The following is a 15,491-nucleotide window of genomic DNA, read 5'->3' as shown; positions in this document are numbered from 1 at the left end:
AAACTGTCAAAAAGATCCTGAGATTGAGAATGCCTGTATTTTCCAAAATGGTTTGCGTTAACATGTGTGTGCCATTGTGTGTATCAAGCACAGGATGAATGCCAGAGCTGCAGTTTTTCAAGCTTCTATGAGACCGCAAGTTTGCGCCATCTACAGTCACGCGAAGGCTTGCGTGGCTATCGCGGCCACCATTGTTGATTTCTATCTCCACTTTTCAACCACAGTGCACTGCAGTGAACATTGCATTACATCATTACATGTGTATTTTAGGTCTATATTTCAAAAATATGACCCACTTGCCGAGTCCAAACTTGCTGTGAAATACATGGACCTGCATGTTTACCTTCCTTGACTTGTTTGTTTGTTGGGATGTTTGTTTGTTTGTTTGTTTGTTTATTGGGGTGTTGGGGTTGTTTGTTTGTTTGTTTTTTTTTGGCTGGATGTGTCCATACTTAAAGGTTCACATCTGCATGTGACGCACCTGAATTGTTGCCAGGTAGCCCTCATCCGTAATGGCATAACATGCATAATTTCCCTTTACAATCAATCACCTGTCCCAACTTCAGAAACAAATGTTTTGAAATGGCAGGTGGTTGACATCATTATTGCCTATAGGGCAATCGTGAGTTTGCAGAACGTCCAATAACCAACTGAATCATAGAGAGACCTAGAGAATCTCCAGACAAGATCTCACAGCTGTTTTACATTAAAGGTGCTGGCATTTCGTCCTGCCGATGGAGGCTGTGATTTGTTCAATGTGCATTCTGGCTGCTAAGCTCTGAAAATGCTAGGCAATCAAACTATTAGCTTAGCTTAGCAAGAACAGGTTACCAGCTGGAAAGCCACACAATGTATATTTCCTGTGACTGGTTCTCTGCTGACTCCTGTGTAGTCCACTAGTTAGTTTATCAAAATGCTTTGTTAAGCAGCAAATTAGGCGCTGGTGGTGATGTACGCAGCATCAGAAGAAAACCAAGTTGTAGCTGTTTTGCCTATGAACATTGGTTTCCCATCTCAGAGTAAATACTCACAATACAGGCAGTGAAAGTACTGTTGATTCATAATGTTGAATTCACAGTCACAACAGATATATATTTTCTTTTGCGGTGCACATCCTCAGCTTTTTGCAAAATAAGGGACAAAAAGCCATCTCTAAAACCAGGAAAGGGAATATGAGCCATGCAGTTGAAAGAAAAACGGAAACTTGAACATTTGTCACGAATGCGGTTAGTAGTTTGCTGCTTTATGCAAGCAAATAGGCTGATACCCTCAAAACTTCTTCCTCTTGATGGCTGCAGTCAGATAGGATCTTTGGCACGTGGATGTCAGTCACAAGGATATGATGCTGAAACACTCGCGTCATCTTTTGTGGCTGCGATGACATGAGGCCGTCGTAGGAGGGTTGGACTTTGACAGAACGGACTCTGCAAGGTGTCACTTACAAATGTACATGTAGAAAGATTTCAACCAAACTTCAAGCTGAGAGGTGCCCCTGTAGATCATTTTTATGACTCATGCACATCATAAGCTGCAATCTGATTATCCCAGTACACGGTATGCAGTGCTTGATATTAGGCCAGCTTGGGGGAAAAAAGTGGTGGTGCAAAAAGTGCTAGCATGATCAACTTCATCGTCTTGTTATCAGCTTTTGATTGAACAAAGTCACTCTTGTCAAATGTCATGAGAACTAAAAACCAGAGCAAAACAGCAAAAGGATTTACCTTTTGTTTTAGATTTCCCTCAGATGTTTTGTCTGGCCATATCTGCTTTTGGTCAGACAACTACCAAAAATGCTTAGAAGATGGCAACTGTCTGAGTTTCATTTCTTTCTCTTGTATTGGGACCTTTTGTGAGCCCATTTACGAGCCATGTTAATAGATTTATACATGTAAACTAAGTCCGTTGAAACGACACATTCCTGTCACAGAGATGATATCTTCCCCAGCTTTTACTGACAGGTGTACTTGTAATCTGGCTCTTTGTTATGCACAAGTGACCATCTTGCCAGCAGCCACATCCTTCTTCGTCTTGTCAGCGACTTAATCTGTGTCTGCATGCGGTGTCACCATGGCTTAAAAACATTTGCAGTACACTTGCTTATCACCAAAGTGCATTGCATATCAGGTCCAAGTTATCGTGAGGCCATGGTGAACTTTCAAATGGATAGTTAATTGGAGCCCAATCCCATCTTAAGCTTATCGCCCCAGTAAAATCTTCCTCCCAAAGTGTACCGATGTGGGCTTGGAACTTGCTGGAATCCGTGCAAATCTGGCATAACATACACATGTACATGTATTCATAAATATACCTCAGTCTCCCTATTCAACAAAGTGTAACTTGACCCTGTATTAGCATTTGATAATGCCTGCTGAGAAATGATAATGCCTGCTGCGTAAATCACATGCTGGCACTTGGATACGAGACAGTTTAATCGATTCTGATTGGTTAAGAGTCTGCATGCAGCTTGTCATGTGCCCGCCAAGTTCATATAAGGAAGTTCAATTGGATAACTTGCACAAGGAATATACCATAAAATGGACCGGGGCGTTTAGAAAAATGAAAGTACAATTCTAGAACAGAATCGTTGGAAATCCATCATACATGCATATGCACTTCTTTTGACTCGCTGACTAAAAATGGTATTTATGAGTGGGAATTTATAAGACGGTCAAGCACATGTTTAAGACGGCCTAGTACATATTTATTCCCTTACTAATATGCGCACTCGAACTGTGTTGGCACATTGCTCCCATTTAAAACAACATTAGTTTTGCAGTCTTGTACCCATGTCAAAAAACACTGGTGTGGGCTGCGATAGCTTCAGGATGGTCCGGGTTCAACTTTAATCATAGTGTAATGACCAGTAGCCACTTCACAAATTTAGCAACATTTAAAAATTCCTCAGCTCTCCAAACCATGCTGGATGGCCCATGCTCAAATGTGTTGGGTTTTCAAATGCAGTAAATTAGTACATATGAAAACCTACATATTTTTCCACTTTGGCTTCTAAACAGAAACTGCCATTCTGAGGTTCAGTCCAGATATTTTGCAAAGCCCAATTTAAACTCTCCAGACCACTCCTTTCTTGCATCTTTGCAGTATGCACAGAAATTTTACAAACAGCAGTGCAACGTTTTTCTCAAATGAAGTCCAACCTTCTTCATTTTCAAATAATTCCCAGAGTAAATACCAGAGTGAAGCCTGACTCTCTGAAAAAAGTGGAAGAATGTTTAATATTAATGTGAGAAGTCTTGAGAAATTTATTTTGCCACATAAATGTACAGTCACTGTTGGTGCACACTGTTGGTGTAGGCAAGCTGCAGTACTCAAGTGGATGATTCATTCTCACAGTACACAGTTGCTCCTGGATCTCTCTCACTTCCTGTCACCCGGGGAGAGTTGAAGCACATGTGGGTCTGAATGTCCAACCAGTTGCCTGGATATTTTAGGAGAGCGAGGGCATGCACACGGCTCTTTTTTGTACTTTTTTCTGGCAGGTGGGAGGGGAGCGCTATTTTTTTTAAGACTCGGCCTGTAGTGAGGTGTCGCCCGTGGAGTTGGATGTAAACATTGTGCAATCTGGGCTGGTGTAATTTGCCTGTTGTGGGTTTTTTTCGAAATGTAATTGAGTTGGGAATTTCTCAACATGTTGCCAGTCCCGGGTTACTCGCTGGAAGTGTGTTTAGGAATGCTGTGAATTGACCTAGTCAGCCAGCCGTGGCAGGCATTGTACTCTTTCTGCTCTCTCCCTCTTCCCCCCTCCCCCCTCGCATGAACTCCGGGGGAACTCTCTGGTGAAGTGTGCATGTGTCAGCTGGTCCGTTGGGATGTGCAGTGCCAACTTGCTACGGCTTCTCAGAGCTGGAAGAGACTTAGGGGATAGGTGAATCACATTTCTATTGTCTGACTGCAGTGTATGCCCTTGGAATTGCAATTTGATCAAAATAGATCTTGCAGTTGACATTGCCCAAGCTTGCTGTTCAACTCTTGTAAACACAGGATAGAACTTACCTATGGATTAATGCTGTGCACTGGTGTGGAATTCCTGGTGTTTGGGAGTGCTACAAGACAATGTTGTTTGTGTTTCAGTGCTTGAAATGTGGTCACAACTCTTGACCAACTGGTAATGTACACGTGTGCACTCACGCTGAGCTAGAGGGAAATTTCACAGATGGCAACATGTAAAATACGGCGTTGACACTGCTAAGATGCAGCCCTACATGAGTCTTGTCGGCCACCGCCGTGAGCTTTAAACCGTGAAAGGATTTACTACATTACTAGCCACCAATGATCGGGCTGGCATTTCTGGATCCCTGCGTCCAGCTCATAGGGGGATGGGAGACGGTCTTCCTCTTCTTGTTCGTCAGTCTGTGCGTCTTGCAGATACGGTGCGCCCTCAGGCATGGAGGAAGGTGTAGGGTGTGTGCGAGAAGGCCCAGTAAGTTGTCAATGCCCCTCCCCCCCTTTTTTTACTGCCACTATATGCAAGGAATATGTCGTAAAACGAGAGCCTCGTTTGTCTGTAGGCATGGATTGATCTCGGCAGGATATTCAATGGAAGATATGATTACCTACGTGCTTCTACTGAAGACCCTTTGGTCATCTGTTATGCATCCAAAAATAAATGGAAAGTAATGGAAGAAATGCTACACTACCGTATATGGGTCATTCCATGAGGTTGGGGCACAATTTGTGACGGTGTCCTTGTTACATGGTAACTTTTACCAGCTGTTATGAGCTGCAGAGTTGGTCATTTACTCCGTAAAAATAGCACACACCTCTGTATTCAGCCTTGCAAGATGTATAACAATGGCAATTTGGAATCCACTTGCAGGGAAATAGCTGTTCATTTTCAAGTAATCCATGTAACTATTGGCACTGTCACAAATTGTGCCCCAACCTCATGGAATGACCCATAGAAAAATGCGAAAAATTTTCCGTTTTTGTGGAGCTTTCCGCTGAAACTTTGGGTAATGGAAGGTGATCTCTCTGTCCCATCCAGAGATATTCTTTCCTGTTGACTGAAAAGAAAAGATTTGTGAAGAGTATACAGATTTCTTTTCTCTATGTCTCACTTGCAATTTTTCCAATTTCCAGTTTGTCAAGGGTAACAAAATTACGGTTTTGGAAAATAGGCAACCATGTTGGGACCAACAATGCAAGGTCTCTTAGCTGGAGATCATGCCTTCGGGTCTCTGGCTCACATAGATGTGCATGATACACCAGCAGATTACGGTGCTGAGGAATGAGCCAAATTTTTCAATTTTTGTAGCACGCAAGTAGTAATCAATGCATAATTGCTTCTTAGATGTACATGTACGCACCTTTGCTTTCATGCCGAGGCGTGCCTCTGTGGAGCCACATTATGGTATGTGAAGGGGAGAGGGCATTTCTACCTACAGTAAGAATGTTCCTAGTGCCGACACACCTAAATGCATGCAGTTTGCGTGCAGCTCAGAGAGCAGGAGTACATGAGAATTTTCATCAGAATGTACACAAAATGTGTGAGGACGTTGGGCATATGGTGGTAGCAGTGCTCAAGTAGTCTCTATCCTTTTACTTTGGCACTGTTTGGGGGGCACGTATTCTATGAAACCCTTTCTTGGTTGTCGTCCTTCAGACTTTGTTGTCTCGTTGTCTTTCCAGCTCCGGGCCCCCCAGTGAACGTCACCGTCAGGGACATCGGCATGGGGAGGGTCAAGGTATCCTGGATGGAGCCTGAGGTGTTCTACAGGAGTGTGGACAGCTACACCATCACTTACTTGGATGTGGGCAGAAATGTCACCATGAAGACTGTGGAGGTGAGTTTTGAATTCTTGCAGTCAGATGTGCATACATGTATGAAGCTCAAGAACAAGTTCGTTCAATATTTTTTTCCAAGGGGGGAGTAGGTGAGGGCAGGTCAAACTTGGAATTATTTCCGAAATTTTATTGTGATGCACACGGGTGTGCCTTTACTTCATTTAAGGGAATAATTTGTGGACCCCTAATTTCTGGAATTACATGTACCCACTTGTATGTGCTGATCTGGGGCTGAAACTCAATTAGTGTCATTTGGGACATCCCTGTCCCATTTCCTTGAAATCCAGGACTTGATCTGCATATGAAAGTGAATGGTGGTTGGCAGCGACAACATACATACCCATACATGTACATGTACAATGTATGTGCATGTGTTACAAAAAACTTTCATATTGGCACCTACCACTGGTACTTTACCGGAGCGGTTCCTTCATGGAAGCAGTGTCAAATGAGTCATACATAAATCACAAGTATGGAAACAAAGATAGTATGTCACAACAGGGACATGCATCAGTGCACGTGAACCAGTCTGATGAATATAAAAGTCACATGAGTAAATAGAACTGGTGCCCTGGGTTATGACATACCTGTACATGTATTGCTCTCTACGGTATGTTGGAAGACTACGTGTACTGTTCTGTGAGACCCGTCGGCCATTTATACATGTCCTTTAGTGTGTGAGTTAATGTGTGTGTGTGTGAATGTTATTTGTCCTTCAATTTCAATTGTACCCAGTGTATTTGTTGGGTACATTGGTATTTTGAAACCTAAGAAGTATTGTCGTTTCGTGCACCATATCAAAGTCATTCATACGCACCAAGTCCAGAGGAGGTTGAGAACATTGGAATATACTGTATTATGTAAAAACACCGTTGACCAGAGCTTTTTCTCATCATGCAAGGAAATGAAAACGATGATAGAAAGTGCCTCCCACAGGTTTTTAAAGTTTACTTGTAACACCTTGAAGTATACTTTTAGAAAGCAAGTTTAAAACCAAGAAATTGAATTTTCCCCTGTTTAATTCACAGACAATTTAATTTCAGGTATGATATAATTATTATGCATATTTAACAATCCATTGAATATTCAAGGTTAGTACAGCCCTATATGTACTTTAAAGTAATTTTGTTGGGGCAGGGCAGGGTGGATACCAATGTTGTAGGTCTCGAGACCGTATTTTTCCTGGCCTCAGTTTCGGTCTTCCAGGTCTCAACTACAACACTGGTGGAGACATAGAAATGTTGGCAGATGCATGCCATGGAGTTTTGTGTATTACAAATAGGCTTACCTTGTTTACATACATGTACATGTGTATAGGCATACATATACAGGTTTACTCTCTTTCATTTGCTGTGCTTTTGATTTCGTCCCTTCTTGGTTTTGTCTTTTCTTTTTGCCGTCTCAGTTTCATTTTCTTTATGCTGATGAGTACCTCCCTTTTCATTGCGGAAGAATAGACCAGGACTAGAGAAACGAGCGAGCAAGGTTTCTTTTGATACGTGTGTTCACCCGCAGAGACATCGGGGAATTGGGATTAAGACTTCCAAATGTCAAGCCTGCTGAATTTCATTCTCCTCGGGGTTTCAGTTCTGAGCAGTGTCAGTGTTCAACAGCATAGGCTATCGGGCTCGTCTGGATATTTTTGCAGTGGGGTAACATGTGTCAGTGACTTTTTGCGTGTGTGCATGCGGATGAGTCGTTTGCGTCAGCGGAACTTGAAATACATGAAGCTTGTGGCTGTTTTGATGGTGTTGCTACTGGTGACATTGGCTGATTGGTTGACTGCACTGCACATGTGAGTTTTTTTGGGGGGGGAGAAGGGCTGTCTGGGTATTGGTGGTTTATTTCTGTGGATCCTGCGTATCCCTGCTGTTACTACACAGTGTCTGTATCTTTGAGAAATGTCCTACATGTAGGCCTACATGTAGTTTAATGGGTTCCTGCATCTTGTGTGGGAAATAACTTGTGCGTTACTGTCAAGTCTGCCAACTTTCACTCGCGAAAAAGCAAATTTTTCTCTGACCTACTGTTATTCAAGTTGTCGGACAGTTTGTTATTTCAATGAAGCAAGGTCATTTGAGATAAAAATGCCCGATGTCCTTCCTACCAGCTTAGATGTAGTTGACACAATGCACGTTCATGTAGTACATGTAGCGTACATGTACTGCTATGCTGGTATCTGTCAGTCCGTAGGGTTTATCTCTTGTATATTAATGGATCCCCTTCCTGACTGGCCTGTGAAGTGCTTCATTCGGTTCACATGCTGCTGGAACACCGAATGGGCATATATTGTAGGTCGTTACGTACATTCACAGGTGAAAAGATTGCAGTTATATGTACATGTCACATGTGCATGTGTGTGTTATTGTTGCATGGATAAAGCAGATACAAGAGGGGCTATTTTGCCAAGACGTAACCATGAGCCTGGACTTCACGGGTCAGGTGACTATCATTTGCAGTGATTGTCTTGTGTTTATTCGTGGAGGAAAGAATGGTTCTTTCACAGTATGCAACAACAGTTTAGTGAAGGTGCAGTTAAACTCATATATGTACAATCTTGATTCGTTCAGATTGGTTGAGGCTAAAGTGATATAAGATTTGTTCCTACCGGTATTAGATTCACATGATAAACCCCCTTTAGTCCCTTCTGTATTTTGGGGGGATTACATACATGTACCCCAGGAGTTTTGTTAATGCTTTTTTCAAAGTTTGTCCAAGTTTGCAGTATGTACATGTAAACCCTACAATGGTTGATGGTCACACAAGATCCTACACGTACATGTACATTACCTATGTTAAAGCTACATGTAGCACCGGTCACTGAGCTGTGTCGAGATTTACATGTAATCTTGCCTCATATCGGCATGTGTCGACTTCATGGGGTAATTTCCCCCTGCATTTTCTCTTTCACTTGGTTAACCATAAGTGGCACTGAACAAACCAGAAATGAATCATTGTACTACATGTACATGGAACTAATCAGGTTTGGTTAAGGCTTATCATTGCTCAACTTCATAAGGTTTATATGAGAAATGCAAAGCTTTGGGTTTTTTGGGGGGAGGGGATTATGAAAAACTTGTTTACATGTAGCTGTGAGAGAAACTTCAAGGTTTTCTGCCCAGTTCCCAAGAAGAAAAGACAGCCTTTTTAGATGACAAGGAACTAATTTAACAGCTGTTAATATTGATAAGGAACAGTTGTCCTAAAGCCATGATTGTCCCAGTCCAAGAAATTTCATCTAATTAAAACATTGCCCAGCTGAGCAAACTGCTCTGTGAAACAGACTGTAAACTTTTATACATGTAGGGTATATTGTGTAGCAGCACCACAGATTTGCGGCAGAGTGTTTGTATGGTGTGAATTAAAACTGGGTTTCTTGAAATTGGCTGCAGTACGTACGGTACATGTACACGATCATTTGCTTTAGATTTGGTTTTAAAAAAAAACATTAACGGCTCCACTCCACACAGAAAACCCCCCCAACAACACAACCAACAGAATTGGGCCTGTGTGACTTGCCATGGTCACACACCTTCCCCTGGCCAGGGGTCTCATCTACAGGTACCGGTAGGATTGAAATCTCTGGCCAGCAACTTGTACCAGCACCGGTAAAAGCTGCCTGTCCACTCTTGTTCCAGGTATTCCGAAACTGATTTCCTCGGTGGTTTGATGCTGTTTGAGATTTTGCCCAGTTGCCGTCGCGCCCATTGCATTGGAAGGAGATGCAAGTATTGGTTCACTGGTGTTTAAAAGATTTACATGTACATGTACATGTATGTAGAAGAAGATGGAAGTTTTTCCGTTTGTGAACTCTCAGAAACTTCCTTTGCAGCGTTGATTTTTTTTTTTTTGGCCTGGCCTACTACTGTACATGTACTGGTACATCCCTTTTGACAAGGCTTGCCTGTACCACATGAAATGATGGAAGCCTTTGCATGCGAGCATTTTGTGGTCATGCACATTTTGAATGAAGAGTTCACTCAAGCATTAGTACTTACACAAATATGTTGAATGACAGTCACTGTTGGAGCAAATTTGTCAATTTGTAACACGGCCCCTAATTTCCCAAAGAAAAATTGTTCCCTCGGTGGGGGCCAGTCAGAGCACAAGAGTTTAAGCTGATGTAGTTATTTCTCCATTTTTTCGGTGGCCTGAAGATCTTATTATGTGTGTGCGTGTAGATTTAGCAATAATTTATAAAAAAAAAAACCGGAGTTGAAACACGGTCCATCATGACTGTGGTCTCACAGCAAAGCACTCATCATCCTGTGTAGAATTGCAGAACACTACTCCCAAAAATTGATTAGTTGGCCATGGTTGATAAGGGAAGTCGCCCAGCTGGAAAAAAAAGTCCAATTCCTCTAATAAAAGGAACTGACATTGAAATAAAATTGCAAAGGGAAATGGTACAAAAGCGAAACCACCCACATGTACATACAGTGTGATTTTTTTTTTTCTTTTGACCCGGTGCGTCGCTTGGCATGACTGAACAGCACCGAGAAATTACAGATGTGTCACTGCCGTTGGAAATGGAGCAAGAATTTTTTTTATCTCAGTGAAAATTGCACAAATTCTATCGGGTGTGCTGACCATAGATTCACTCTGTGTGCCTCTGTGTGCAGTGTTTGTTGCTCTGAAGAAAGTATACATTTGTTTACATACCTGTAACTGTGTATATTGTACATTGTGTGGTCACACAAACTCAATCTTGTTTTTTAAATGCTGATTTGAAAGGTACGTATGTTTTTTAAATCTTTTTGAAAATTTGCGAGCGATATCCAAGGTGTTGGTCGATTATTATTTGATGTGACGTGCACGTAACGGAATGTTTACATAGAAAGTACACCGTATTGTAGCCCATCAACTGTGCCAGCATTGATCTTGGGTGTGCCCATTTCTCTGCAGAGTGACAGACAGCTATTGTGTGTTTAGTCATCATGGTAGGTCGAGTGCCATTTGCGTTCCGCAGGCATGTGCCAGCATTATTTTGTGTAGCATTTAATCACATTATGATGATGAGATATTCCGTTATGTGTACACGCTGGTGGCGGTGGTAGGATTTTTTAAGTAAAGAGTAACTACTCTGGTAATTGCGGCAGTGTGTTCAATGCACTGTATGTGTGTATATATATGGGAATAACGTTGGACTAGAGATGCACCTGTGCTTGTGTATCAGGCTTTGGTGAATACATACAAATACATGTATATGCATGTACCAGTACGTTTGTTCTGTAGAGTGAAAGTGCAGCCTGTTATGATGTTAGAAAATGGATGTCATATACCAAATCTTCACAAAGGATGTACACATATCAGTGTGACCTCACATTAACTGTGTCGTTATTGATATGAAAAGTGTGTGCGACAGCTCCTGTTGGATGTACGTGTAAGTACCGATACATGTACTGTATATTAGTAATTAATAATCAACTTTTTAAGCATTTCTTTAGGTTTAACACAATCTTAGTTTTCAATTTACTGTAGGTAGAGGTACATGTACATGTACCGCATGAATGTACATGTACACGTATATTTGTGCATCATAGATGGGTCTCATATGTTAAATTTCTCATATTTATTCTAAAGTCTTGTTACATGTAGTTTATGAAATTAAAGTTGACAACCATTCTTCACCTTAACCTGAGTAAATACAAATTAGTATCTCGTCCCCAATTGCTTCCTGGTTTTCTTCTCATACCACCCACATTTTTAAGTTCTTAATTTGTCTTTTACTTTTTTTTGTTTTCCAGCATATTGTATATACTGTGTGTTCTGCATATCAGTGTATACTCACACTCAAAACCTGTTTGGTAAGGCAATCGCTCCTTCAGGCACAAAAGCATTGATCAGCAAATTATTCAGTCAAATCCATCCTCAATCGTGTAAAATTTTGGAAGAAAAATGTTCAACCCTTAAAAGGTGGAGAGGTGGCTTTTCTCCCATTTCTCAAATAAAAAGAAGGAAAAGAAACTGAATCAATTTGTAAATCAACCCATTAAAAGTGTCCAGATTCTAAAGTCCTCATCAAAAGCGTGTGGTGTGCTTAAGATTCTTATGAATGTGTTCTCGATCAAAGTCATCAGTAAATCACCAATTTTCTAGAGCACTTGAGGGCAAGGTTTCCTGAGCAGTTTGGAGGTCTCCCGCATCATTCTCGTTGCCTTCCTTGAACTTGTATCAGCAGGATGCAGGACGTAGCTCCTTTTCTACTGTTAACTCTCAGAGAAGATCCTCTCTCAGCCAACAATTCCTTAATGCTTCCACCCTCACGCCCCCCAAAAAATTAAGGATGATATAAGGCTCTCTGAGGGTAATGCATGATAATCCAAAGATCATTTTAAGACAACATCAGGATACAGGAATCTGCCTTCGCCTAAACTTCTTAAGAGATTTTCCTTCCTTCCTTTCAACCCTGGAGCTTCTTTAAGGTACATGTTGCACTGGGGATATCATTTGCTCAGTGCCAGTGGCAATGATTTTGAAATCCCGGTCATAGGGTCAGGAGGTTTGAATTGATCCATCAAATTCATCAACCCTTCCTTGCTTTTCGTCATCCAGGAATTATGAATGCACACTTTGACTGCATATAGTAGAGTCCCCTAACATGGTGCACTTGGACGTTCGCTTGACGTTCTTCGCACGGTGTTGCCAAACCGCTTTTTTGAAAAGCCTAAAACTCATTTTGTTAAAAACTGGCACTATTTCTGTCATGATACTTTTAGTTGAAGCTGTGTGAACACATTCAGTGTTATGAAATTTGTTCCAAATCCCAAACTGTCGGCATTTGGAAATTGGGGTCAAATTCAGCAGAGTGTTCCCTAACACGGTGCGCTTGAAAAAAATATCTAAACAATCCCTTACAGACTTTCACACAATTCTTTGAAGTTGATAAATTCTTGTAAAAGCATCATCACTTCCACTCAAATACCCATCCACAAGTTTGTCCGAAAATTCTTTTCCCAATTTTTGGGCACATTTTAAAAGAGTTCATTTGGCACATGGGAAAAAAAATTGGAAAATCAGGTGAAAATGAAAGTTCATTCAAAATTTGCAGCAGGTATCAGTACATGTAACTAAAATGAAGATTAATGAATCAGAATACTACCGGTAGGAGGTTGATGAAGTTGTAAAACTTGACTTAGAAATGTTTCCGTTCACTGGAGAATATTGTGAAAAACATCCCTCGGACATTAAAAAATACTGGTCTTCCTTTTCATTTTACTGTACAGCAAGTTTTATTTATTTCAAAGAGTATAAAACACTCTTTTCCAGCAATTAACTTCTTTCTTCATGTGACCCCTATATCCATGACCTTTGACCTTTTGAAATAAGAAAAAGTAAAAAAATACAGGGATTGTGTACAAAAGAATGAATTTCCTTTGAAAATGATACCAGCCATCAAATATACAAATACAACAATTCAACAAAATCAAGGGATCAGAAGTCCTGATCAGCTGTTAGTGTTGTTAGTGAACATGTTGAAAGCACCCGTGTAAACATAGCATTTTTCATTGTCGTTTTGGATTTACCTTGCCACATTCTAGTTCGCAAGAATGTCTCTAAACATCATTATAACTACGAATGAAAACGTCAATGTCACTTGCTTCCATATCAGAATCGCTGTCACCCATTTCCTGCAGAACTTCTTGCAAAGTTAATCTTGCCATGGAAGTTGCCATGATGCAGACAGCGTACGGTTCACACACTTTTGCGTTCACCGTTCATGTCAGATGCATGAAACTTTTGAAGAAGCGTAGCACTCTGACCTTTTTTTTTTCTACAGCAACAGTCGTCTTTCTTTATTGCATCTGAAAGGGGAAGTCCCAAGCTTCATTCCAATATGACCATAGAGGTCGCTATTCGCGTGCGTTAATATAATACCGTGCAACAAAAAGGGGACCAATTTCGGGGGCAGTTTCGGGCGCCAGAGTGAGTAATAAGCCGGGTAGTTTCATGTGCAACAGGGACGAAAGGGTTAAACAATAAAAACAATCCAATCAAGCTATCTCTATACTTCTTTATTACCGTTATAAATTGATCATGTGATCACTTTGCCCTCGCCTCGTGATCAGCAACTAATAAACAATTAAAAATTCCCGTTAAGATATCCTCTCGCTGTATAATAAACATGTTTCTCTACGTACATTGTAGAGAGATGTATCACACAATGAACATACTCATATGGTCGCCATGGAGTTCTGCCTTGGCATGATTGTATCAAGCACGGCGTACTCATCATTATTCGTCAACCTTGCAAGACAAAAATGTCGGGAGTTTACTCTTGCAGGACAGGGACCTGTCACTGCCTGCTGTACTGTTTAACTGCTTCATGTTGCCAGCCGCTTCTGCTTTGGTCGGTTTGCACCAGTGTCTCCAGTGCTTCCGTATTGGATTCCTTCATCAGTCTTTACCCCTAATATGCTGTCACGCTAATTCACTTTTGCTGCTCTCTGAATGTGCGGTGGGGAAGTGCTCCGTTATTCATATTATTGTACATGTACCTCTATGAGCCAAACCAAAATTTACAACCATCCTCATTGAACAACTTGAGGTGTACACGTACATATACTTACCATCATTGAGGTGCCAAGGCCTTTCTTGTTACCATTGATGGGTTTGCGTAATGTGCATATTAATGTATCCAGTGTGATTTTGACAAACCAAGAACTGTCTGCATTATCTCAGTATTACAAGGGCTTTAGACTTTAGTGAGAGCATCAGCATTTTGTTTCTCTCTGGTTTTCTCCAGACATGCAAGCCCTCCTTCACCTGGACTGCTTTGGGGAAATTCAAGCTTCCACTTGCTTTTGCTGACGTGATTAATGCTTGACTTTTCTTCCACCTCTATACCCCTCTGACCCTCTCATTCCCTCCTTCCTTCCACCTCCACCCTGCTCTAAATGAACCTCCCAGGTCAACAAGCTCTGGCGGATCTTGGAGAATCTCGAGGCCGGTGTCCAGTACGAGGTGAAAGTCCAGGCGGCCACCACCAATCTCCAGTCCGTGCTCAAGGAAGGCCAGGCCTCCGAGTCCGTTTCCTTCACCATCGAAAAACCAGGTAGGAGTCCTGAGCGAGAGCATTAGTTGTCGGTGCAGTGCCCTGCTGAAGCTTGCCGTCAAAGTGAAGTGCGAGCATACTGTAAACGTTTGGTGTCATGTACCGGTAAACACAAGCAGAACAGACAGGGAGTGAAACTTCTTGTCTTTTTTTTTTTTGGTATAACATTTACTGGCTAGCCCTGCTGAACCCTGTGATCTATCCCACAGTGCTCACTTTCTGTTGGATTTTGTTGATGTGAGCAGTGTTCTAGCTGTTAGATTCTGTCAGATTCAGGAGGCTCAGTAGAGTACCCAAAGTGACTACATCATGGGCACAATTATGTGTGCTAAAGGCATTAGCACAAGAGCTAGTTTGTGAACCAACTAGCGCGCATACTCCCATTTGGTTGTACTGCATTTCCTGGTCCAAAATGACGTCGCACTTCACCTCTATAATTGTCTGTGTTGTTCAGTTGGATTCAGCAGGGTGCCCAGAGATAACCTGAAGGGTGTTAGGCTTAAACAAAGACAAAAAAGATTAAGATTGTCCATTTCAAACAAATAAAATGGAAAATTTTCATGTCTGCTGCTGTCAAAACCCTGATTAAAATTGCAATTTAAAACACTAAAAAATTATAGTTTTGAATCATACA

The 15,491-nt window shown here is 41.5% G+C and overlaps 1 protein-coding gene across 3 annotated transcripts in view; it reads left to right on the top strand.

Annotated features, from left to right (window-relative positions):
- LOC110974086 (putative receptor-type tyrosine-protein phosphatase mosPTP-1) overlaps positions 1 to 15,491 on the top strand; it is a 101,630-nt gene that overhangs the window by 45,901 nt on the left and 40,238 nt on the right. For all 3 annotated transcript variants that reach the window (XM_087135343.1, XM_087135344.1, XM_087135341.1), the window contains 2 exons: positions 5,647 to 5,801; positions 14,713 to 14,857. In XM_087135343.1, coding sequence (XP_086991469.1) covers positions 5,647 to 5,801; positions 14,713 to 14,857 — 300 coding nt within the window. The remainder of the gene's footprint in view (positions 1 to 5,646; positions 5,802 to 14,712; positions 14,858 to 15,491) is intronic.

This window comes from Acanthaster planci, linkage group LG04, assembly GCF_054643075.1.
Source record: "Acanthaster planci isolate LZ-2023a linkage group LG04, COTS_SCS, whole genome shotgun sequence".
In the NCBI taxonomy this organism is placed as follows: domain Eukaryota; kingdom Metazoa; phylum Echinodermata; class Asteroidea; order Valvatida; family Acanthasteridae; genus Acanthaster; species Acanthaster planci.
The sequence above is the reverse complement of the archived record's forward strand: the minus strand, read 5'-3'. Positions and strand labels throughout refer to the sequence as shown.